The 26,689-nt window shown below is 43.4% G+C and overlaps 1 protein-coding gene across 2 annotated transcripts; it reads right to left on the reverse strand.

The window, feature by feature from the left end:
* Positions 1–5,344: 5,344 nt before the first annotated feature.
* Positions 5,345–24,797, reverse strand: Serinc3 (serine incorporator 3). Of its 2 annotated transcripts, NM_001008312.1 has the most exons (10): positions 24,652–24,783; positions 19,546–19,707; positions 17,986–18,179; positions 15,833–15,912; positions 14,238–14,375; positions 13,083–13,252; positions 11,399–11,489; positions 10,502–10,682; positions 6,782–7,006; positions 5,345–6,117 (listed from the first exon to the last, which is right to left on the reverse strand). In NM_001008312.1, exons 1-10 carry the CDS (start codon positions 24,688–24,690, stop codon positions 5,979–5,981), a joined length of 1,419 nt encoding a protein of 472 aa, NP_001008313.1. In that variant the 5' UTR covers positions 24,691–24,783; the 3' UTR covers positions 5,345–5,978. The 2 variants fall into 2 exon arrangements, 1 of the variants encoding a protein (NP_001008313.1); XR_015682785.1 differs by lacking the exons at positions 5,345–6,117; positions 6,782–7,006 and adding an exon at positions 8,590–9,351 and having other exon boundaries at positions 10,116–10,682; positions 24,652–24,797.
* Positions 24,798–26,689: the final 1,892 nt, after the last annotated feature.

Here is a 26,689-nt window from a genome sequence, read left to right on the forward strand (position 1 = left end):
GTTTTGTTCTTGACCCAGGGTTTCACTATGTAGTCCTGGTGACCTGGATAGACCAGGTTTCCTAACCACGGGCTCAAGGGCAGCTTCCTGCCCTACAGATGAGGTTGGGAGGGGCACTCTGGCTGCCTCTGAAGATCTCGATACCGGTTGATTGTGAAGGGAAATGGACTGGGCTTCACACAGAAGCCATTATGCCCCTTTCAGTTCCCAAGACTGAGGTATTTCTCTGGACTGACCCTGACTCCTTCCAATGAGAACAAAGTGTTCCTAAAGAGTTCCTGTGGGCTGGGCATGTGTGCCAAGTACACAGAGTGCATAATCTCATTTAAATCTTCAGGCACCATGAATGAAGTGTATTGCCCCCTAGAGGAAAATGGGGCCCACAAATGTTCATTAGCTTGCCAAGGTCAAAGCCAGGCAGCCCAGCTGGATCCTGCATCAGGACATGATGGAGTTTAGTGGCACACATCTCTCTTTACACTCATGTAGCCAATCCCTGTGAAGATAGAGAGGAATCTTTCAAGCAACAATGAGCCAAATAAACTGGCAATGCCTTGGTCCCGGCCACTCTGGGTGAGGCTGAGGCTTGGGGTTAGACTGGACAATATGTCTCCATTTGATCTTAACAAAAGGCTTTAAGAAGTGAGACTCCATTCCTTAAAAATACAAAGTATCAGAAACTGGCTTGTTTTCTGGAAACATGTACAAATGTATAAGTGCATTTGGAGGGTGATGGTTTTTTGTGTTAATTGGGTTTGTTTGTTTTTTGAGGCAGGGTCTTATGTAGTCCAATCAAATCTCAAACCAGATACATTAACCAAGCATGACACTGAGTTTACAATCCTGCTTCCACACTCCCAAGAGCTGGGGTTACCCGTGTGCTTCAATGTACATTTTTCTTTTTGGCTAAGACAAAATCTTACTCTTATAGTCCAGGATGACCATAATCTCAGAGCAATCCTACACCAGTCCCTCAAAGTGATGACATCACAGGCACGAGCCACCAGGCCCGGCTCCTTAGGGTTCATCTCATGCACTAAGTACACATAATGGCTTTATTGTAACATTTCATACATGATGTAATGTATTATTTCCTTACCATCATCTCTTATCCACGCCCTCCCACTGATCCTATTTTCTCAACTAGTCCCTCTTCTACTCAGGTCTTTTCTGGTGTGAACCAGTGAGTTAAGTTAGGGTTACTACAGGAGTATAACCCATTTGCCTGTGGCTGCACTTCTGAAGAAAACGCCTCTCCTTTAGCAACCATTAATTGCCTATAGAGACTCAGGGAAGGGTGGAACCCCATGACCCTCAACCCCAATGTCCTCGGTGGGGTGTAGCCTCATTACCCATTTCCCCAACAGTTTTTCACCTGAGACTGAAGTTGTAACAACGTTTTTATACACAGGTATAGGCTATGAAAGGAACTGGGCTGGGACTTGTGCCTTACATGCTAAGCTGCTACCTGCTGTTTACAGAAGGAACACGTAATGCCCCAAAGCAGGGCAGCAGGGTCCTGGTGCCCTGGCATGACGGTTAAGTCAGTTGAGAAACTCTAGCACAGGATGCAGGCTTGCTGCTGACTTCCGGTGAGGCAACAGGTTAAGTGCACGTGCCGCAGCAGAGCCAGCCCCTCAAGCAAGTCTTTCTGGGGAAGCCTGTTTATCAGCCTAGGATGAGAACAGCCTGACACTTCACTTCCACTTTAAGGCAGTTGTGAGGATCAACAGTACTTCTCCCTGATCGGAGGCAGAACTTTGCCTAAGCACATGGCCACTGGTTGAACACTGTCACAGTCGGTGGCAGTAAAAGTTTTATATGGTTGTTTTTAAGATGAAGGTCAGTAGGACTAGGGTTGTGGCTTAGAGATGGGGCACACAAACAACATGCAAAAAGCAGTGGATTTTGATCCCCAGCACCGTAATAAAGAGTAAAAAGCTAGTAATACCTTTTTTTTTTTTAGGGAATTACTTTCATTAGGGAACTTTAAAAAAGTTCATGTTCATACCTAAATAGATACTAATCACAACAGATATGACCTTAAGATACTAGTGACGAAGCCAGGCCACATACTCAGGAAGCAGAGGCAGGCAGAGCTGTGAGTTTGAGACTACCTTGGTATATACAAATTCTAGTGTAGCCAGGACTTCATGGTGAGACCCTGTCTCAAAGGAAAAGATACTATGCCCATGCAGGTGATATGGACGTGGTGGGCTGGTCCCTCCCGTGTCTCTCCTGGCTGTTCTGTATACTTTGGCAGGCCCAGGAGCAATGAGACCTATCCCTAAGTCAAGCCTGAGGTTTTCTTCTGCTTTGCCATTCCCTGGGTAATGTTGGGCAAATCACTTCTATAATCTGAGGTTTATAAGCTATAAAGAGTTGAACACCAATGGCACAGCTGGCAAGTGTAGCTATTTATATGACGTGGGGGTGGGGTGCTAAAGAGTGAACTCAAGGCTTTATGCATGCATGCCAGCCTCTGAGGTAGGTCCCCAGCCACATTGTATGATTCTTCACTTGAAGACCCGCATACGTCAGACAGTGGGAATCAGGACATCACTGTGTAGACTACAACTCTGTGTTCCTGGGTGACAGGATGGATGGACCAACATAAAAGGAGCAAAGAGATGAACTGCAATTCCAGCTAATAATAAGGCCTGGCATCTGCTGTCACCTAGTGACCAAGATCACCTGTTAGCAGCACATTTAGCTTTGTTCCTATGTAAGAAAAACACAATCAAGCAAGGGATTGTCATAGACAAAAAGGCTGTCCTGCTTACAGTCAGATCTGTTATAGTTTCAAAAGTCCTACCAATAACCAGGCCCTTGGCTTGTTTGTAGGGAGAAGGGAATGTTACTGGAGACTGTACCTAGCACCTCATACACACTAGGCAAACACTGTACCACTAAGCTACAGGTCTGTTCCTTTTATTTTTTAATTTTAAGATATGGTCTCCCTATTTTGCTCAGGCTGAAACATGACCCATAGCCAAGTCAGGCCTAGGACTTGTGGTCTTCCTGCCTTAGAAGCCTGAGTAATGGATTATACATGTGCACTACCATCCCTGGCTTCCAAAGGCCATTTTTAGTAGTGCCTTTGGTTAAAAAGATAAAATTTTAGGCTGGGGGTGGTGGCTGCTGTCTACAGTCCATCTGTGTTTAGTGAGTAGAAGAGGGCAGGATGGCTGAAACCGTAGAGTTCCCTGACCTACAGAGTGAGTTCTGGGCCAGGACAACCTAGATGGAGCAAACAAGCAAAGACTCACCTCGACCAGTGGTTCTCATCCTTCCTGAGGATGACAGCCTTTACCACAGTTCCTCATGTTGTGGTGATCCCCAACCACAAAATTATTTTCACTGCTGCTTCGTAACTGTTAATTTTGCTACTATTATACATAGTAATATAAAGATCTTAGGAGGCCCCAGTGAAAGGGTTGCTCAACAACACCCCCACCACCCCTCTGCAAAGGGGGTGTGACCCACAGACTGAATCTGCTGACCTAGAAAGGAAGCTAATTCCAGCTGGGCTAACTGGTTTCCCACAGCTGTAGACAGCCTCTGCAGGTGCCTTCGATGAATTCCTAGAACATGCCAGTGAGCTGAGTCAGGGCCCTCAGTCTACAGATGAGTCTGATGAATATCAAGTGGTCTCATGAGATAACTCAAAACAATGTCCTGTTCTCAAGTAAGCCACAGGCTTACTCAAAATGCCGGCATTCTTCATGTCCATGTACAGCTCTGCACGTGATGTATGATTCACTTGAGACTGAAATGAGTAACTGTTTCACGTTAGCAGCCAGACTTAACTTATTCTTAGCGTGTAGCCAAGCAACGGTGGGACTGCTCCCTCTTTTTAAGAGAACTTATAATTTCAAGTAATCTCAAAGGTATCATGGTGAAAAAACCCTTTATTCAACTTTATTACATTATTTTAGTTTAGAATTCCATTTATTTTGAATCAGATAAGGCAAAGAATGGGAACTGTTTTGAAATTTAGGACTTTTAGAGGTAACCATGGTCCCCTACTGTTAAAAACAGGTATTTGTCTCTCACGGTTTTAAGATTAAGGGCCAGAACTATCTGCTTCACAAATCCTTGTTACTCTGATTTCCACATATGATCCTAAAGGTTGGACAGTGGTCCCAACAGCCCGTCAGGCCCAGCTTCCCGAGCCTCCAACTCTACTTAGCTGTCCATATTACGATTATCAGCTTAATTCTCTAAGATCACCTCCAACCCAGCCTCGATCAGATTCTGAACACCTGACATTCAGTCTTGTTTTAATCCATAGGGACATTGGCACTATCAAACATTCTTATAATAGATCCATTCTGAGACAAGTTTATTTTCAAACAAGCACACCATGTACTCAGTAAGCATTAGATGGCCATTCAATAGCTACAAAATACCAGAGCTCAGTCAGACCCAAGAGGTCTGACTCCCAAACGTACTCACCATATGAAGGCACCACCTCCATCCTTTTGATCCACAACCAGAATCCCAAACAGAACCTATCTACACAGATTAAACCAGGAACCAGTCTCTCCTACCCGCTTCAACACTAACGTGGAAATTGTCTAAACTGTCAATTTTTCCTCAAACCCCCTTTACATCTCTATTTCAAACCGCAAATGAATTGGCCTGATGCCCGGTGTAAACAAAGGTACAAATCCAAAGGTCCTCTCTCTGGGAGTCACGGTGCTGGCCTCTATCCAGGGTCTCTGATGAGCTCTCAGCACTAACTCACCAGCTATCAGCTCATTTCCTTAGATGGAAGGATGTCATCAGTCTTGTTTACACCCCAATAGGACCCAGTGCAAACCCAATACTTGGTGAGTTTCTGTTGAAAAGCCTGTTTTTAATCATACTTCCCTTGCACACTGCTTTTCAGGAATATATTTTTTGACAGTGTCTAAACTATGTCCTCCCTACAGTGGTCTTCCCCAGAGAAAATACTTGAGATAGTTTCTAAATGAACTTAAAACTTTACTAGTCAGATTTTAAGTGTAAGAAGAGGAGCACCCTGCCTGAAATGTCAGATTGACGTGGAACTCTCCAAACAAGCAAACAACACAAGGAAACCTACCTGGAGATGGAGCCGTAAGAAACTAGCTATGGGGGTACAGACCTACATTTCAGTACCCGAAAGCTGAGCCAGGACGATCTGAGTTCCGAGCAAGTCTGGGTTAGATGGCTAAGACCCTTTCTAAACAAATACACAAACAAACAAGAAACTAAATATCTATTTTAATTAAGCACTTTTATGTTGCAGATGTAATAAACTGACATGCCTTTGACTTCTACACACTCATTAACAAGATCATTACATAACACTGCAGTGTTTCCCAAGTCAAGTGTTCTTTTTAATCAGATCTACAAAGCATTTACTGGGATGACATTTCTGACAAAGCCACAGACTTCTATCAAGCAGCATCAGTGTAGTATAAAAAGTAAGCAAAGGAACAAAATAGCCTTCTTCTTTCAGCCTCATGAGCAGCTGCATTTCTGGGGAAGGACCTACACACATAGTAATTCCTTGCCAAGAACCAGGACCTCTGAAGGAGGGAAATGTGGATTAATGCATTCCTTTTTGGTTTTTAAGGAGACTGTAATAGAAATATATTAAAGATAGCCTTAAATATCCAACAATCTTCTGACTTACAACTTAAACCAAAGTTGTAGGAATCTACAGGTCTTTATAAAGAATTCTCTTCACAGCACAGCTGTTCATGTTAAAACACAAAAATGTTCCCTTTGTGCTATAGCCTTACAAATAAACGTAATATATATATGCATTTATATGAAGTTCAGACTTTGCAGCAAGCATTATTCAATCTTGCCTTTTGATATAAACCTGAAGACAGCCAAATCTGCAAAGTGTTCACTTAGTAGTCTAGTTGATGAAATGTAAAATGGATATGCATTTCCAGGAGAGGAACTCTGTCAGCTTTAGTAGTATCCTCCATACACTGAGCTCAGCTGAAGTCCCGACCTGTGAGGACCAGGGGAGCCACAAGAGTCCAGAGGTAAAGGAGGAGGCACACCCAGCTGGAGCCCATTTTGACCCACACAGCTAGCCGCTCGCTGGACACCTTCTGGAATTTGGCATCAGGGCTAAGAAAACAAGAGAATAGGGAGGGAGAAAGATTAGTATTGCAAAGCTGCATCCCTCCCAATCCACCACCCTGGCCAGCAGCAGGAAAGCCCAGTAAGAGGCTGGCACCACTAGTAGGGAGCCGGGAAGCTGCTTTTAGTTATTATGGCCAAAGGACTCTGCCTTCTTGCCTTCTTGCCAAGACCTATTCTTTCAGCAAGGTTATTCAGTCCCACCTGATTCACTCTGATTACTGGCAAAATGGAAATATAATCCCTGAAATGGTTCTTCCTTAAGACATATTATTTTGACCAGAACATTTTAATATGGCCCCTCTAAAAGCACAGGAAAAAAATTATCAAGGTCACAGTGAATGGCTTTTTATCATGATTTTCTTTCTCAAATAACTAGTCTAGAAAAGCTACCAATAATTTGAACTGCAAAGAATTCCCAACTGGGCTCTATTTCAAGCAGGGCATGTTAGCATATGCTGAGAATCCCAGAAGTAAGGTCGGTACAGCAGAACTAGAACAGGGGGAAGTTTGAAGCTAGACTCTCTCAAAGAAACCAAAAGGGTTTCAGAGCAGGACACTGAACAGACAGCTTCCTTTTCTGAGAGAAAAGGACAGTTCGCAGATGTCCCCGGCATCCCGAAGGCTGAGCGCTCTTCTGTCCGTGCCTCACCTGTACCAGCTGGTTATGGTCATCATGATGTACAGGGAGGCACAGCAGAGCATCAGGTGGAAGAAGGAGTAGTTATACTGCACCCCGTCCTTCTCGTTGTCTACAGCCCGCCGTGGCCGTCCATCTTCTTCATCGCTGGCTCCATTGGTGGTGTCACCAAGGATAACACTGTCGCTCCCAGAGAGGGTCAGCTTGTTCACTTGGCTGTTGCTCGAAGTACGGATGCTGGAAAGTAATCCAAAAAAAGTCACATCAAAAGAGAACTGTTTCAGATGAAATCATTCTTTTGCCCGCCTATGTGTAGTTATTTCTGGGCTGTTCCTACTTTGGAAACGAAGCCTGCCTAAAGCTGTGCCCACAACCTGCCGCCTGTTACTCCAGGACGGTACTCTCAGTAACTGCCACTCCATAGGTCACTTCCAGAGACACGCTGCCCAGCATCTATTCTACTACGACACTTGTCCTGTACCACCCAGCTCTTCCCAGCTAACTTACTTATCCTTCCCATCTGTCTCAGTGTCACAGCCTCCTGAATTCTTCCCTGACATCACCCTTTTCTAAGCTGGGTGAGAAGCTTCCTTTCACTTCTCACAGCTCTCTAGGTGTCCTGCCCCAACACTTGTCAATCCCACCTTGCTTGCTACAGTCATCTCTGGATTTCCAGCACTGTGGATGCTCACTAGAAGAACAACTTAGTGAGTAAATAAGAAATACAGAGAAACGACAAAAACTACACGATCATTTCAACAGCCAGAAAAAGCACGGGACAAAATTGGTACCCGTCTCCCCCCTCTTTATTTAATGTATGTGGATACACCATCACTCTCTTCAGACACACCAGAAGAGGGCATCGGATCCCATTACAGATGGTTGTGAGCCGCCAGGTGGTTGCTGGGAATTGAACTGAGGACCTCTGGAAGAGCAGTCAGTGCTCAAGATGAAAATACTCAAAGTAGGAATATAGACTTTTCTTCAACTGATGGAGCTGGCATCCATCATACTTAACATCATCCTTAATGGTGAAAGATAAAAACTGCCCACCCCTGACGTCAACAACAAAGCAAAAATCTCACTTTTGAATTGACTATTTAACACTGTACCAAAGTTCTAGGTACAGAAGTTAGACAAGAAAAAGTGATGGCCAGCAACTGATTTCAGCCGGGTCCTGTACGCAGAAGGCACCTATCTCTATGGCTCAAGTTACACCATGGTGGAGCTACAATCTCCACACGCAGAGGCTGATGTAGGAGATCAGGAATTCAATGGTGCACACAGACAAGCTGACACAGACACACACATAAATAAAAGTACATGAAACCAAAGCAAACACAAAGTCTGTTTGCAGGTAACAAAACAAACGAGCACAGAATGGTGGCACACAATTATACTCCTACTACTCGGGAGAAGAATGCAGAATTCAAGGTGAGCCTGGGCTACGAGAGACTGTCTCTAAACCCGGGCCAATAAGATGGCTCAGCAGGTAAACCTGCTTTCTGTGCAACCCTGACAACCTGAATTCAAGTCCTGGACTGCAGAGTGGGAAAGAGAAAACCCGTCCCTCAAAGTTGTCCTGTGACCATGGTATCACACAGCGGGTACAAACCAACCCCTGGAAGACGAAGGACCAATTCTAGCCTCTTGTGAGCTACACAGCAAGTGGGAAGCTAGCCTGGACATGAGCTCCTGCAACAGAAAGCCCCAAAATAGGTAGCCAACCTCACTCATGGCAGTTTGCTGATCCCTAGGCAATCTTTTTTTTTTTTTTTAAATCAGGGCCACTGGGTGAAGTCGCCTGCTACTGAGTCTGATAATCTCACCTCTGCGCCCAGGATCCACACAGTGGAGAGACCCATGTCCCACAAGGTGTCTATTACTGTCATATGCACACCACGGTGCAATCACTGCTCCCCCACAAAACATTCACAAAAATGAAATGGCTAAAAAATTAAGCTAACGGAACTTGTAAGCCAGCCCCATTAAATGTCCTTTATAGGAGGAAAAAGAAAAAAGAGAAAAAAATTAAGTTAAATCTATATACATAAACTGGAAGGCTACTCTGACTAAAAGACAAATGTCTGAAATATTATATACCAAAATGTTACCTGTGCTACAAGTAGATTCAAAAGGAGAATATATTGGTCTCTCTTATTTTGCCTACTTATAGAAATACATTTATCTCGGCTAACTTTAAGTATTTCTTACTTTTCTATAGTAATCTAACACACTGTACTGTATGGGAGAGGACATGAGTGGAGAATGGGTAAATGAGGCAGGTTGTGTTTGTGGTTTTGTGCCAGGAACCACTACACTTACAGTTCTTTACTTAACATGAGTGAGGAAATAAGAACTTAAGATCACACCCAGGGCTTAACAAACCCCAGACAAGCACTCTACACTCCAACTAACACTTTCTGCTCAAATCCTTGTATTCTATCCTAAAAGGTAATTTTAAATATCCCTTTTCAAGCTCATCTACAATCAATGTGCAGATAGGTACTCCATAGCAGGAGGCGTTAGGAGAGGATTTTCTTTTTTTTTTTTTTTTTTTTTTTTGGTTCTTTTTTCCGGAGCTGGGGACCAAACCCAGGGCCTTGCGCTTCCTAGGTAAGCGCTCTACCACTGAGCTAAATCCCCAGCCCCAGGAGAGGATTTTCTTAACTTTAAGAAACAGACACAGCTGGGTTGGCAAAGCTATGTAAACCACTTTTCATTAAAAAGAACTATATTGACCCACGCCTTAAATCCCAGCACTGATGAGGTAGAGGCAGGCAGATCTCGAGTTCCAGGACAGCCTGGTCTATAAAGAGTTCCAGGACAGCCTGGTCTATGAAGAGTTCCAGGACAGCCTGGTCTATGAAGAGTTCCAGGACAGCCTGGTCTATGAAGAGTTCCAGGACAGCCTGGTCTATAAAGAGTTCCAATGGGGCTGGGGATTTAGCTCAGTGGTAGAGCGCTTACCTAGGAAGCGCAAGGCCCTGGGTTTGGTCCCCAGCTCCGAAAAAAAAGAACCAAAAAAAAAAAAAAAAAAAAAAAAAGAGTTCCAAGACAGCCTGGTCTATGAAGAGTTCCAGGACAGCCTCGTCTATAAAGAGTTCCAGGACTAAGCCACTACCTAAGGACTATACATGAACTGACCCTGGACTCTGACCTCATAGGTAGCAATGAATATTCTAGTAAGATCACCAGTGGAAGGGGAAGCCCTGGGTCCTGCTAAGACTGAACCCCCAGTGAACGTGATTGTTGGGGGGAGGGTGGCAATGGGGGGAGGATGGGGAGGGGAACACCCATAAAGAAGGGGAGGGGGAGGGATTAGGGGGGATGTTTGACCGGAAACCGGGAAAGGGAATAATACTCGAAATGTAAATAAGAAACACTCAAGTTAATAAAAAAAAAAAAAAGTAAAATATGTAGATAGATGAAACTTTTAAGATTCCATAATTAACTTTTAACTATAGTGTTCATTAGTATTAAGGAGAATAAAATAATTCTCATCTTCTTGAAAAAAAAAAAAAAAGAGTTCCAGGACAGTCTGGTCTATGAAGAGTTCCAGGACAGCCTGGTCTACAAAGAGTTCCAGTCCAGCCAGCAGCACACAAAGAAACCCTGTCTTGAAAAAACAAAAACACACAGAAAACCCCTACATTATTTTAACTCTTCACAATGGTTTAAACCCAACATATTATTCACTTGCATGAAAATAGTGTATTAGGTGCCTCTTACCTAGAATATATAAGGCAGATAACAAAGATAGTCAGTCCCCCCAAATCATCCAAATTTATGAAGTGTCCATTCTGGGATGGGGGGACATAGGCAGGAGCAGGAGTGGTCGAATTTGCTGGAGACACAGTGGGGGAGGTGAGTTGTGTGATGATGCTCATGAGGGAGGGGTTGCAGGACCGATCTGAAATGCAACGTTCGTTATCATCAGTTCCAGCCCACTCCTGTTCATACCAAGAATGATCAGAGGGCTCGTCCACACTCCGGTTAGCTGTGTTTAAAACACAGCACAGCTTGCTTAGAACAACTTGAGCCTCAGTAGCCAATACTGTACTGACAGCATGACCAATGGTCTAGCTTGAGAAAAACTCCATGTCTATCGTGGCCTCACTGGTGTAGCTTGGCGCTCAGGCTTTCCAAACAGCTGATCCCTATTTTACTTCAGGTGCTTAACATAATGATCATCATCATGGAGGTCAAGGATCCTACAGTAATCTGTACCTTTTAAAAGAATCTGTAGAATATTCTATTGAGAAGTAATTCCTTAATCCTAGTACTCAAGGGACCGAGACCAGAGAATCTTTGTGAGACCAGTCCATCTACACAAAAAGCTACAGGACAGCTAGGACTACAAAAAAGGGGACCTAGTCAAGTCTGGGGTGGAGAGTAGGGGTGGGGGCGGAGAAAAAAATAGAAAACAGAAATTTTGCCAAAAGGCCAAATAAGCTCACCCTTGCCTAACACTCTTAACTGTGTGACTTAGTCTTTGCTAGATAAAGCCCACACTATGTAATGGACTGGTGCGAGCAGACAGAACCACATAAAGGTTAGTTTTACTGCTTGGGTCACATTCGCCCCAGTTCTAGTGTGTACTTTATCAAGAGTTGGCCGTTCCCTTACCAGGTTCATTGGTCATGGCCGACCACGTGAGGTAAAGGGTGTACAGAGTGATGATGGAGGACTGTAGGAGGCCAGAGCGAGGCTGATGTTCCTGTGGAATCAAAACAGAAACAATGTCACACAGATCGCAAGGGATGACCTTCTGCAGCCTGTGTGCCTCTACGGGGGTGGGGGTGGGAGGGGGATGCATTCAATCATCAGAAACTGAAGTCATTCTTCCTGACAGGTAGCCCTTCAGCTTGAGTTACTCTACAAAATAATAAGGAAGACAATGCACCCGCTAATGGTCAGCAAAGGCATTTCGCAATCTCGAGAAGTCCTGTGTATCACACAAAGGGTTTTAGACTCTTAAGTTTCTGGGTTTTGGGGTTTTGTTTAGGGGGTGGGGAGTTCGGAGACAAGATTCCTCTATGAAGCTGTGGTTGTCCTGGATCTCATAGAGATCTGCCTGCCTCTGTCTCCCCAGTGCTGGGATTGAAGGTGTGCACTACCACTGCCTACCCTTCTAGACTCTGTGTGGAGAAAGCCCTGCTCAACTCTACCACAAGATAGCTAGATGAGCCACTACTTCTCAGAAACTTCAGTTTTCTTTGTTCATAGTAATTCTTTTTTTCTGGATACTCATTGCCCAAGCTCAATCCTGCTTCAACCTCCAGCACTGCTGGGGTTAGAGATGTACCATGTCCAGAAAGTAATTAAATGTGAGCGAACAGAGAATTTTATTTTGAAACAAGATCTCAAGTAATCTAAGGCTGGCCTTGAACTAAGCCAAAGATGATGACCATGGACAACTGATCCTTAAGCTCCACCTCCAGAATGCCACGATTACAGGCATGCAGCACCTTGTCTGGTGCTGATCAAACTCGGGGCTTTGTAAAGGCTGAGAAAGCACTCTATCAACCAACCAAGCTATGTCCTAGCCCTTCATGCTCTTTTTAAAAATTATTTTGCGCGTGTGTGTGTGTGTGTGTGTGTGTGTGTGTGTGTGTGTGTGTGTGGTGGGAGACCTCAAGTATGGAGGTCAGGAATTGGTTCTCCTTCCACTACAGGGTTCCAGGCATAGTACTCAGGTCAACTGGCAAGCACCTTCATGGCTGCAGCATCTCAGACACCTCCTCTTGATTTCTTGAGAAAGGGCTGCACTAGATTGGCCTCCAGTTCCTTAAGGGGATCATCACACTTCAGTCTTATATGTAGCTGTGTGTGAAGATCAGAAGGGAATAAGCAGGAGTCAGTTCTCATCGACCCTAAGGGTCCAGGGGATAGAACTCAAGATTCTGGGCATCTTTACCCACTGAGGCATCTCACCAGCCCAAGTTACCTAGTTTTTAATGATCAGTAAATCAATGTTATCACTATATAGGCATATGCCAACAAGGAGGTCCTGAGGTTCAAGGCCTGGAGTGTATGGCGAGTATTAAGCCAGCTAGGGCTATGATGTAAGAGCATCTCAAAATATAAAATTAAAAATAAAAAAGGGGAAAAATATCGCCAATAGCACATCTCTGTTTACTAAGTTATAATTACAAAGACTTAAACCATGATATGGTGAAATATTAAGCAGCTAACCAATGATATAAATTCACTGATTCACTAAGGACTGATAACCAGTGTTGTTCCTGACTGGAATTTAAGCTTAGCTAGCATTCATTCTCTCTCAGGAGAAAGCAGAACACCTCCATACCTGAACTTTGGGGAGGATGGACACAATAGAAACTGCAACACAGAAGATGAGGTTCAGGCTGATGAAGACCTTGTTCTCTGTGCAGCCGTCAGGCTTAGTGTAGAAGATGTAGAGCAGTGCGGCAAAGACGATAGACAGGATATAGAAGAGGCTTGTAAACGACAGCAAGGCTGGAAGGGAACACATGGACAGGATGTCTACCATCTCAGGAACAGCTAAGCAAGATTAACTGTCTTCCATGCTGTACATGGAATTCATTCCTATGGTGAGCAATAAGCCATAGTAAACTTTGAAATGCCCCAAGGTTTAAGTTTTGAAATGACTCACCATTAAACTCCAAAATCCACTAAGTAAAAATGTGTATGTAAGCTTTTCTAGATGATTCTTAGTCCTTCAACAGCACAGTTCAGGATCAGGTGTAATGGGCAAGTACCTGTAATCCTAGTATGTGGGAAGCTAACACAGAAGGATCACAAGTTCAAGGCTAGCTTGAGCTACACAGAGCTCATCTCCTCAAACAAGGTTAGAGCTGGCAGTAACTGTACGCCAGGTATGTGTCTGGGGTAAAGGAAACAGGCCCTTTTCAGGACAATTTCATTCGGCAGCCACTGGCTCCCTTCACAAATAATGAGATGACCTCCCTGGTCTGGAAAAACAGTTCATCTGCTACTTTCAAATAATCTACAAAAATATTCCTTTCCATTCACATGATTACCAATTAGCTGTATAAGTCTGAAAGTTGTAGCTTAGCATCTCAACAGGAGTTAATTATAAACTGAGAGAATAAATGACTGATCGTAATATGCTCATCTCCCAGCGATGCACACAAGTCACAACAGGCGTAACTGACAGAACCCAGCTTTATAAAAGGCAGCTGTAAGAGCGGGAGAAAAGGTCCACTGGTTAACAGCACTTCTGGCTGCTCTTCCATAGGTTTCAGTCCCAGGGGAATCTGATGTGCATTTCTGGTTTCCATAGGCGCTGCATGCATAGAATGCACAGACATAAATGCAGGTAAAGCACCCATACGCATTTCTAAAAATAGAAACCTTACATTGAGAGCTAAGATATTTAAGACTGGAGATGTTATGATACATCCTACTTAAGGTAAGGTAGCAAGCAGCATGAGGCTTTGAGGTGAGTGTAGATACCTACCAGCATACCAGAGCCTTGGGTTTCCTTCCTCCATTCGATTTACCCATAATTCATTCCAAGAGTGAGCCAGGTCTACCAAGAGCACCAGCTGGATGAAAATGAAGAAAGTGGCTCCTAACATTCCAGCACTAAACCAAACTGTAAACAAAGAGAAGATATTTCTCACCATAAGAAAAACACTTCAGGTGACTGCCAAATTTTATGAGCAGTCATTAACAGGATAAAAGATTCTATCTCCAGCAGTAGTTTGATTATTATCATTTCAAATTTACATTTATTTGAGGAACGCTGTGCTGGATTTCACACCTTTAGAAGCATTTTAAACGCGTGTGTGTGTGTGTGTGTGTGTGTGTGTGTGTGTGTGTGTGCAAGCACAGCCATCAGAAAACATCAGAGAACAGTTTCTGTGACTCAGTTTCTGTGACTTACATAATTGAAATAACAGGGGTCAAGCTCAGGGTGGACATCAGGTTTTGTGGCAATTACCTTTCACCCTTGAGACCTTCTAAAACTTGTTTTAGTTTATACTGAAAGGAGCCTAGTGAACTGATCACAGGATGTAGGTAGTTACTCATGATCATGCATCAGCCAATTAAGAGTATAAAAGTCCTTTAAAAATAGATAAATCAAGAAGAGGCTAATGCCTCCAAAATGTCTCTTGATGCTCAAGCTCAGGGGTACATTGTTTCTGGGCTTTTTTCTTTTCTTTTTTGTCCTTTAAAAAAAAAATATTTACTATGAGCGCTCTGCTGCACATGCATCCACATGGCAGAAGAGGGCATTACATTCCCTTACTGATGGCTGGGAGCCACCATGCGGTTGCTGGGCATTGAACTCATGGCTATGGAGAGCAGCCAGTGCTCTAACCACTGAGCCATCTCTCCAGCTCCAGCACGTTGTTTTTAAAGATAAAACCACAATTACATCAGTGTTTTGAGTGAGGTTGGAGTAAAATCTATCTTTTTGCAGAGCTTAGCAATATTTTCCTGACAACGCATGACAATTAAAGGAATCTGATTGTTTTAGTTTTGTTTAGCTTGCACAAATGAAATTATTTCAGTTAACTTATCTTATCTGAAGCACGGTCAGAATCATGGAAAGTCTGAATGTGTTGCCAAGGTAGATGTGGCTGTTGGGGGTGAAACTGAGGGTGTCCAAGCAGACACAAACACAGGACAAGGTGGTATACTTAGTCCCTTCAATAGGTTCTCACAATCCAAATAACTCCACAAGACTTTTCCTTTATTTTTAGTGGAAGGGGGAAAACCAATGAGACTGTCAGATGCCACCTGCTGCCATGGTATAGAAGCAAATTAAGATAAAGAAAAGGCAGCATGACAATGTTCTCATATTGAAAAGCTCTGATGAACTTTTTCTTACCAAATGAGAAGATAAACCATTAAATAGTAATTAACATGTAGTTACAGAAAAGCTGATAAGTGGACTGACTACCTTCTGGTTTTAATCCATCACTGTCTTACTATGCCTCACCAGTGGATACCACATCTTCAAGGCCAGTTGTACAATCACTAATGGAAATGCAGCTCTTAATCACCATGGACTGTACATAGTAACCTCTCAGTAGTAACTCATACCTTTAGTGAAATGGCCCCCAGGTATGTAGAAAGATCCAACCATGATACCAATAATGGCCGCGATTTTGAAGAACCAAAACCTATTAAAATAAAAAAAATTCACTTAGGAAATGCGAATTTTCATTCTTACACTGAGAAAAATACATTTCTGATTACAAAAATAAAGCCCAACTAGCATTTACAACATATATATATCTAGGCTTCTTTCTTCATTTGATCCCAATCTACTTCACTCAATATTTCATACAGGCCTTGTGACACATGCCAGTTACTCAAGAGGCTGAAGTAGAAAGACAGCAAATTCCGGGACAGCATGGGCTACAGAATAAATCAAAACCCTGTTTCAGTAAAGCAAATAAAAAAGTAAAAAAAAAAGGGGGTTGGGGATTTAGCTCAGTGGTAGAGCGCTTGCTTAGCAAGCACAAGGCCCTGGGTTCAGTCCCCAGCTCCGAAAAAAAAAAAAAAAAGAAAAAAAAAGTAAAAAAAGGCTGAGTTGCAGTTTATCGATAGAATGGTTGCCCAGAATATGCAAGGCCCTAGGTTCAATCTCACCACCTCTGCCACACACACTCAGTATTATTATGAGCAAGTTATACTGGTCCAGCAGAAAGAAAGAGGAGACTATTAATAACCCTTCAGATGAGCTTCATCAGCATTACAGCAGCATAACCATGGGCAGCCATGAAGAGACAACAATTATGGATAGCGAAATGGAGGGTCAAAGGGAAAAGGCCATCAGTTCCCTTCAGTTCCCTCAGAATATAAAGAGGTACCCGCCCCAAAGGAAAAAATCCTGGAAGAATATAGGTTATTGAGGATTTTGGAGGGGTTCCTTCAATACCCAGTCTATGCATGACTTAGTATATGGGCTAGTAGTCACAAGGCAGGATGGCACTAGATAAAAATAATCTAGAAAATTGAGGATAGGGTGGCTTGCTAATAGCTACAAGTAGGAGGCAGGAAACTGAACTCTGGTGAGAGCTGGGGGTCAGAAGAGCTGGATTATTTCTGGGAGAGAACGATTAGCATGTAAGATAAGTCACACTTATGAGTAAATTTAGAGTTTTCCTAGTTTTAGCTCATAAAGATAATACTTTTTTGTAAAATTACAAGTTCTAGCAGTTCTACATGGAGAGTCGTTCTAATCGTCATGTTTATGGTAGAAATTATTCCCCAATCCTACATTTATAAAATAGGACACAAAAACCTTGTCCATAATAGCAGAACTCATTAGCAAAAAGGCCAGGACCAATAGACTTTAAATCTGTAAACCGTTACTGTCTTGAGCTGGCTATGGAGGTCACACCTGTGACCCCGCTAGGGAGGTGGAGGTTCGAGGATTAGGATTTTAAGGCCAGCCTGACCTGATGAGGTCCTGTTCTAAAAAACCATACCAACCAACCAATGGGGCTTGCGTGGCAGAACATGAAGTATCACGCTTTGAGAACAAACATACATGTTATTCCTATCTTCAACCTTTCCCAGCTAAGAGAAATATTTAACTTCTCTGAATTTCAGTTACAACATCCATAAAAAACACAGTATTTGCTGGGTAGTGGTGAAGCACCCCTTTAATCCTAGCACTAGGGAAGAGGCAAGCATATCTCTGAGTTCAAGGCCACTCTAGTCTGCCGTGAGTTCTGCCAAGGTTACACAAAGCATCCCTGTCTCAAAAAAAAAATAAAATAAAATAAAATAAATAAGTAAATAAAAAATAAAAAAATAAAAATAAAAACAAAGTATTTACAAAGCTCCTATCAGCTTCCAGCTGAGAAGTACATGTGAGAGAGGAACTATGGTCAGAGGGGAACCAAGAGACTAAATAAATCAACAGCCCATATATTTTTTCCTTTTTTACTGTTTATCTTATATGTATGCTGTGTGTGTGCTCATATGTGATTATACATGTCCCAAATACATGTTTATCTATGAATGAAGAAAACATGCAACGTCTAAGCACTGTTTCGGACCTATTTTACAAGGTACTTAAATAAAAATCTAGAAACCTAAAAGAAACCTATCAAAAATTATGACAATAAACAATTGTTCATGTGTGCATCTGGCCACCGATTAAGATTTCATTGCTTCCATTCCAATGCATATTAACTGCCGAGGGAGAGGAACCACACACATTGAAAGACAATCTTACATACCCATTGTGTACTGCTGCTCTGGGATCTTTACTCGTTTTCACTTTTAACATGAGCAAAAAGAAGGCAAAGAAAAAGATGGCCACAGCAAAGTTGATCCGATACACAGCTTTAAAACCGACCAGCACGTCACAGTCTTTCTCTGCCTTTGTATCAACTATCTTGATTTGAAATTCTCCTTCACAGAATCCAGGAATCTGAGGAGGCAAGGAATTTCAATTCCATGAGAATAACAACATCAAGACAAACAAACAAACAAACAAAAGCTACCTTACTACAGAAGCAGGGAATTGTTAAAATAAATAAAATAAGTAAGACCCCCTTAGCAATTTCAAGGCTATGAGATTTCTTTCCTTGACTTCCAATCGACTACAATCTTATTACATAAGAACATACATGGACCATGTTTAAAAACTAAAAGCTGAGATGGAGAGACTGCTTAGCAATGAAGAACACTTTGTACTTCTGCAAAGGACCAAGATTCACTTCCCAACACCCACATGCTTGTTCACAACTGTTCATTTGTAATCCCAGTTCCAAGGGAGCCAATGCTTTCTTTTTTCTCACCTCCAAAGGCACCAAGCACACACATTGTACACATACATACATGCAGCCAAAAATCTCATACACCACACCACACACACACACATCCATGTTATGATAGTTAATCCTGTATAACCCCAAAGTTTGGGAGGCTGAAGTAAGATGACCACAAGTTCCCAGCCAGCTGGGATTATATGGTGAGTTTAAGACTAGCTTGGGTCAATTAGTAAGCCCTTCTCTGAACAGGGTTAGCTCAGTGGCAGGACTCAGGATGAGGCTATGGGTTCAGTCCTAAAGTAACCCATCTTCCTGAGGTTATCTCTATTTTCCCACAGAATTTTTCAGCTTCAGTAAACTCCTTCCAAAGTAAAGTACTAATGTAGCTTAAAACTTATACAAAAAGGAAAAGAGTAATTTCTAAATTCTGTTTTTCTCTGGATTGTTAAGAGCCCAACAATGCTCATTCTGACTTCTATGTCTACAAGAAGACTAACATCTCAGAGTCTTCTTCTGCAGTCATGTGTCCTGAAAAGATCCAAAGATAATCTAAACCAGCTGTACCGCCATCTCAGTACTTGAGAGGTCAAGGCAGGAGGATCAAGAGTTCAAAGTAAGGCCAGTCTAAGCTACAAGAAACTATATGTCATAAAAATAATTTTAACAACAACACTAACTGTCCCAAATTACTACAACTGGAGAGATGGCTGTGATTAGGAGCACTTGGTTCCTCTTGCAGAAGACTGGGGTTCTAATCCCAGCACTCCTATGGCAGGCTCACAATTATTTATAACTCCAGTTCCAGGGGATACAACACCTTCGTTTTGGCCTCTGAAGGTACCATGACACATTTGATGGTCATTCATATATGTAGACAGAACACTCATACACAGAAAATAAAATTTTTAAAAAACTAAATGATCATGATCAAGCATAACAGCAAAAGTTGCAATTATAAATATTGTAAAATATAAAAAGTAATAAAAAATAACCACCTGGTAAAACACTATGGCTTCTACTTACCTTCTTCAGCTGAGTTTGTATGCCTTCTGTCATCATGATGCAAGACACAATAGTGCCAAGGATGAGAATAGAAGCGTAGATGAGCCGAGTTACAGTGGAATTCTTACTCATGGGGCAGCAACTGCACAGCAGACATGATGCACCACTACATAGGCATGGAACCTGTAAGAGCAACACCATGGGCCATGAGAGCTCCTTCACTGCTCTTAGGCAAACTGGGGTTTATAAGTTTTAACAGAATCCGGTTTGATGTGGCATGTATGTGCCCGCAATCCCAGCACTTAGAAGGCAGAGGCACAAGAACCATGCACTCCAGGCTACATGGTCTACAAACCAAGAAAACCAAGGCACAAACACACATGCACACTCTTAGCATGGAAGAAGTTCATGGAAAAGCATCCTGAGTTTGAAGATGGCTGGGACTACATAAGAAGTCTGTCTTACGGGGTTGGGGATTCAGCTCAGCGGTAGAGCGCTTGCCTAGCGAGCGCAAGGCCCTGGGTTCGGTCCCCAGGTCCGAAAAAAAGAACCAAAAAAAAAAAAAAAAATGCAGAGGCTTTAGGACCAGTATTATTTCCACCACTTCAGCAAAAATGTATTTAACCCAGTTTTCTCTCTGTCAAATGGACTCTAATAAAACACTCCTTTAGGCTTTACTATAATAAATGAGCCTACCACACTGCGCCTGAAACAGCAAGAGCTTCCAAAGTATGTTCACAGAGAACACATTGTATGAGAGAACAATGTAAGGAACATACAAACAACTCTACTTTTTGTTTACAGTTAGCTCCCAAAGTAATGTTTCATCATAAGGTAACATTATTACTACAGTCAGGTTTGGTGGCTCACGCCTTTAATTTTAGTACTAGTGAGGGAAAAATAGGCAGATCTCCATGAATTTGATGTCAGTGTGAGACCCTCTTCCAACATTGCCCTGCCCCCAAATAAGACAACATTACATGCTTGTTAGGAACTACCCAACTTACACTGATATTTGAGATTATCAAATCACAGTAGGAGAATGAGTTAATACAGATTTATAACCAATAACTATTGACAGTGGATGACTAGAGCTAGAAAGATGACTTAGCAGTTAAGTGCAGTTGCTTCTCTTCCAGAGGACTGGAGTTCAGTTCCCAGTTCCCCACATGGTAGTTTACAACCAGCCTTAACCCCAGTTCCAGGAATCCAACCTTCTCTTCTGACCTCTGTAGGCACCAGGCATGCAGGTGGTGTACATACAGAAATGTAGCAAAACAATCTACACATAAAACAATCTAAAATATTTAATACAAAAAAAGAGGATGACTCTACTCTTATGACATGGTCTCAAAAATCATTTACAGCTTTTACAGATGTATCAGACTATTTCCATTAGAGCAAGCTGATCAACATAAAAGCTCTCTCAGATGTCAAATGAGCCTAACGCCACCTTATCATCTGAACAAGGCTACTGTGAAGAATGGCACGCATGTCCAAAATATAAAGTAACCAGCAGAATTCCTGACCTCCGAAGGGTCAATATATTGCAGTATAACCAACAGGAAGTGTGATCGAGACCAGTCAGCCTCAGTCCAAAAGAGACACATTATAGTTCAACTCTAGTGATTGTATTTCATGTGTTTTGAGCCAGGCATGGTGGTGCAAGCCTAAGAGAGAGAGGCAAACCTGAGAGGCAGAAGCAAAGGCAGCAGCTAAAGATTTGAGGCCAATCTGGTCTACAAAAGCAAATTCCAGGGCTACTATGCAGCTTAATCTCAAAACAAAATTGTTAAGACCCAATGAGACCAATGTGAGAAAAAGGAACAATTTAGACACCACCTTGTGGTACAGGAAAGAGCTAGTCAAATATGAAGGCACAACTGTGTGGAACTACTCTAATCTCAGAATAAGCCTACTTTTGCCTCAGAAAGAATTAACCCAAACAACCTCTGGCTACAATTTTATGGCATTTAAATATCACTGAAAAAAAACTCCATTCTTGGCATGGTGGTGCATTCCTTTAATCCCAGAACTCTGAAGGCAGAGGTGGGCAGAGTTCAAGCCCAGCCTGGTCTATATAGATCGAGTTCCAAGGCTACACAGAAAAACCCCGTCTTGGAAAAAACAACAAAAAATTTTTTCATTTCACTTATTTATTTATTTTGAGATATGGTCTATGTAGCTACTGGCTGTCCTGGAACTTGCTGTGTAAACCAGGCTGGGCTAGCCTTGAACTCAGAGATCTGTTCACCTGTACCTCCAGAGGGCTGGGATCAAAGGCATATACGACTATGCCCACCCTATTCCATTCTTTAATGAGTAGGTTCAGATTCTGCTTGAAGCTTGACCCCTAGGAACACCTGACTATCCTGCACAGGTAGTTAATTCAAACTACTCTGTAAAATTTATTTCTTGTGGAAATAATAAAAATTCTGCCTAACAATCAAGAAACGAACCTCTTATAGCCACTCAGGGCACAACTATTACACTTATTTGAGACACAGCCCCATGAAAGTAGCCCCTTAGACCGAACAGTTGTTCTGCCTACTGCAGCTGTACTAGAGTGTAGATAGTAAGCTCTCTATTGTCCTCTTCTGTCTTGGGTGGATTACTCACATCCTGGCCATTATAGGCCTGTCAAGTCCAAATCTACAAGCCAAAGAAAGTAAAGACTACCAGCAAACCAAAAATGCAGAGGCACAGTCTGTAATCAAGGTAACTGCCTGGAAGCTATTCTTTTCCTGGTTGCCTTCAGATGAAGATGTAGAACTCCCGGCTCTGGCTGCACCATGCCTGCCTGGACACTGCTATGCTCCTACCTTGATGATAATGGACTGAACCTCTGAACCTGTAAGCCATCCCCAATTAAATGTTGTCTTTAAAAGAGTTGCCTTGGTCATGGTATCTGTTCACAGCAGTAAACCCTAAGATACTGATATACCTATTTATTCCTCTGTGTATTTATGACCTTTAGCGGAGGCTGTACTTTAGACCTGTGCACGGTAGGCAATCAGTAACTTCTGTGCAATCTCCCTGTTATTATATGCTCTATCCTTTCCCTATCTCATGAATGGAGAACTCAACTCTTTCTGTTGCTCAGGTCAAAAACCTAGCCTCAAAGTCTCCCTCATCTGATTTAAAGAAACAACTTCTAAAAAATGTGGCCACGAACCCCCATTTAAAGGGATGTTTTAAAGGCAAGGGAGAACCATTTCTCATGCTGATACAAAACACTCTCATGCCAATGCAAAACAAACACGACACATCTATCCCACTTTTCAAACGACAAAACTCCTTGTCCTCATACTAAATTCCTTTTTGCCTCTTCCACTTTCCCTCCTAAGTCAGACATACAAGCAGCAAGACCTAATCACCTGCCTGAGTTACTCATCACCAAGATCTCAGTCTTACACAGATATATTCTTTTCAGGAAAAAAAGAAAGCCAGGCAAAGCGGTATACTTCTGTAACCCTGACACTCAGGAGGCTGAAGCAGAAGGATCTGCAGTTCCAGACAGCCTGGATTAACAAAGTGAAATCCTGTCCCCCAAATAATAATAACTTGAAGGGTTTGTTAAGACAGGCCAGTAGTGGGGGCTCGTACCCATAACTCCAGCACTTGACAGGTTGAGGTAATATTGTGGCAAGTTCAAGGCCAACCTGGGCTACAAAGTAAAACCTTTATTTCAATCAATCAATCAATCAATAAATACAAAAGCCAAAATTGCAAGGCAAGATTGCACACCCCTACAATCCCAATACTCTGGAGGCTCAATCAGAAGGATTGTGAATGAAAGCAGTAGGGATACTCAGGGAGATCTGGCGACCTAGCTCAATAAGGCAAAAATTAAACAAATACAGAAGTCCTCTGAAATTGCTGAAGGCTTTAAGGCCAGACTGGAGGTGTAGCTGGAGGAACTATCAAAGATAAGCTTTGCATCAACAAGGTTCTGGGTTCAATCTTAAACACTCAAAATGACAAAAGACATTACCTAAAAAATAAAAGCATATAATGGGTATCTTCATGATTTGGCTCCTTGATATCCTGCCCCCGTTTTTTGTGTGTGTGTGTGGGGGGGGATAGGAGATGGGGTGGGTACTGGCAATTGGAGACTAAACCTATAGCCTCTAAAGACATACCCATAAACTATAATTTGCACCTCCCTGTTTTGAGACGGGGTCTCCCGAGTGCTGAGATAACACATGATCTGACATGCCAGGTCCTCCACATCCTTTAATTTCCTATTATTCTCTTCCCTCACTCCACTCTGGTATACTAACCCCCTACTGGGTAAAAACTGAATTAACAAAATAAGCAAGAGCTTCTAGATATGAACATCTGGATAGCATATCTTCAGATTTTGGTTTCAAAGCAAGAGAAAAATAAACAAGATATGTGCGACATTCCCTCTGCCCTGAGACATGCCACTGACATTAGCAGAGACGAGTCCTTGGTCCATTACATCAGTTCGGGAAGGAGGAAACAATTAGGCAATGGTTCAAGCTACCATGTTCCTCTGAGGCAGATTTGTTAGATTGTTCCGTAGGTTAAAGAGATCCTAAAATTAACTTCTAAAAATATTTTACTACTGACAATGTTTGGGTGTTTAATCCCAAAATGCTTAGAATGTTTAGGCCGCGGAGCTTCTAATTAAATAAACGCCCACAGCCAGCCCTTTTTGCTCGCGACCTGCAGCGGTGCTGACTTAAAATCCGCGTCCCCAAACCCACCCTGCGTAGCGCTGGCATATGCCGAACTATGGAGAAAAATGACTCCAGTGTCCCTAAATCTCCACCCATTCATGAACCCCCGCCTTGGAACCCTGGCGTCGCCTGGTCGCCAGAACCCTGGGTCCGGAAGGCTCGCGGGGGCGGGGCGTCGAAATTGTAAACAATGGCGGCCCGGCCTCCCTCGACCCTCCGCCAACACCGAGAGCCAGCCAAGCCGCCGCACCCCGACCCCGAGACGTCGCCTACCGGGCCTGGGCCCTCGCAAGGCCCTCGCAGCCCCGGGCCTGCCCGCTCCTCTCTGCCAGCCTCATAGAGTGTTGGATCCGCCTCGGGCGGCCTGGTAAGCATTCCCCGCGCGCCTAAGGCCCCGGAGGACCGAGGCCTCGGGACTCACCCAGCTAGCGAGGGAGAAGACGCCAAGGACGGCCCCCATGGTGTCGCTGGGGCCGAGACCCACCGCTCCGAGCGGGTCCCTGCGCGATGGCTAACTGCCGGCTGAGGCGTCGCCTCAGAAACGGGACGAATTCTCAAGCCGGAAACAGGGCCCGCCCTTCGCAAGGCACCCAGGTTACGTCATCAAGAGGCCCCGCCCACTGAGGGAGGAAGGTGGAGCCGAGCGCTTGAGGGGAGGGCCGGCTTTGGCTGCTGGGGTTGGAGAGGCCACGGAGGGTTCAAGGCATATAACTCTGGGCTCGCTTGGGGCGCTGGTGATCTGAGGAGACAGGAAGGTACAGAGAGATATAGCAAGTCCCCTGTGAACTGCACTTCTCTGAAGAAACTACATCCCTATTAAAGATCCTACAGACTTAAATTGTGGCAGTACTTTGTGATTATGGAGAGATGGAATGTTTGCAAACTCAGAGGCAAACAGGCTATATTGGGCCATTTAATAATCAGTTACGATCTGTAATGTCCCCTCACTCTGCCTGTTCAGTCCGCTGGCAAAGTTCAGTCCACCACTTTCTCTCCCTGTCCTAGACTCTTGCACATGCCTGTGCTGTACTCTCCTTCATAGCTATAATAAAAACCTTCTCAACCATACCTTAGAGCAGTCACGTCCTCATTTTGTTGGGAAGAAGCAAAAGAAACTTATGCTAAGTACTAACCGTTTCGCTTTCAGACTCCATTTACTCATATGAAGAAACTAAATTCACGGTCTCGGGCCCCAGGGTTGCTAGGGATTTCCCTGCAGCTGAGCAGCTTCTGTTGTAAACAGTCGTCTGAGTCCAGATATTTCAGGGACAACTTCCTCATTTTGGTGGCAGGGTCAAACAAGGTCATGTTCCCAGGCCTAGGAATGAACACCCATCCCACTTCTCCAAAAGTTTTCTTGTCTGTTAACCATTGCGCCCAGATTGTAAAATCCCCAAAGAGACCACCAGGAGTCAGAACCCGATATAATCGCAGGAGGGTCTTTATTCAAGTTCGAGGCTGGGCCACCAACCTTCCAGATGGAGCAGGAAGGGGAGTCATCCCAGGTCTAAAGTGAAGGAGGTTTATAAAGGAAAGCCACAAGTGGGGGCTTCCAAGCCCTGGCATTGTATGAGAGGGTACAGGAATGTGGCCTTTCAGATAATTGCTTTACAGCATCTGGTTAAACCACAAGGAAGGAGTATCCATCAAAAAGGAGTACCTTGACCTGGGAAAGCCTTAGGTTTCCTTAGCCCACTCTGTTGCCATCAGCCGGCTGCAGCTGCTGTGTCCTATTTTGCAGTGGCCAAGGACATTTTTTTTCTCAGACCTCAAGGGAGGGGGCCAGGCCTCTCTAAGGGCAAGTTAACTTAGAATGGAGTCTTAAGAACAAAATAGAGTTTATTCTGCTACCTCAGTGCCTTCATTAACCAGCAAAGAATATAGAAACCACTGTTGTCTAAGCCAACGTGCACAGGTTATAACAATACACAACCATTGCCTGTTAATGCCCTATTTGACTGTGTGCTGCTTGCCCGCTGCTTTCTTCCCTTGTCATTCGAAAATTCCAGGCCAGAGTCCAGGAAGGGAACTCACTGAAAAAGCTGAGGTAAGGACCGTGAAGCCTGGTGCCCTGGATACAGCCCAGTCTCCAACGGGTACTCCCTTGCTTAACCTGTAATTTCAAAATACAGCTAGATAACACTGCAGCTCCCCACTACCCCTCACCCCTTGCTTTGTGTTCCCTTTAGAATTGGTACTATCCCCAGGCAAGTGGGTTGGCTGAACACAAGCCAGAGAGAGCAAGCTGTTCTCCATAGTCTCTGATCTTCCTTTAGATGCTGCCTCCAGGTTCTTGTCTAGAGCTCCTTCGCTGGATTTTCAACCTATAAGCTGAAATAAACTGTTTCTTCCTCAAATTGCTAGTGATCGTGGTGTTTTACACAGCAACAGATCAAACTATGGACAGCAGATTACAGCAAAGAGGAGGAAGGAAAAATCTCTTTAGGTCTGACGCTCTC

This window comes from Rattus norvegicus, chromosome 3, assembly GCF_021556685.1.
Source record: "Rattus norvegicus strain SHRSP/BbbUtx chromosome 3, alternate assembly SHRSP_T2T, whole genome shotgun sequence".
Taxonomy (NCBI): domain Eukaryota; kingdom Metazoa; phylum Chordata; class Mammalia; order Rodentia; family Muridae; genus Rattus; species Rattus norvegicus.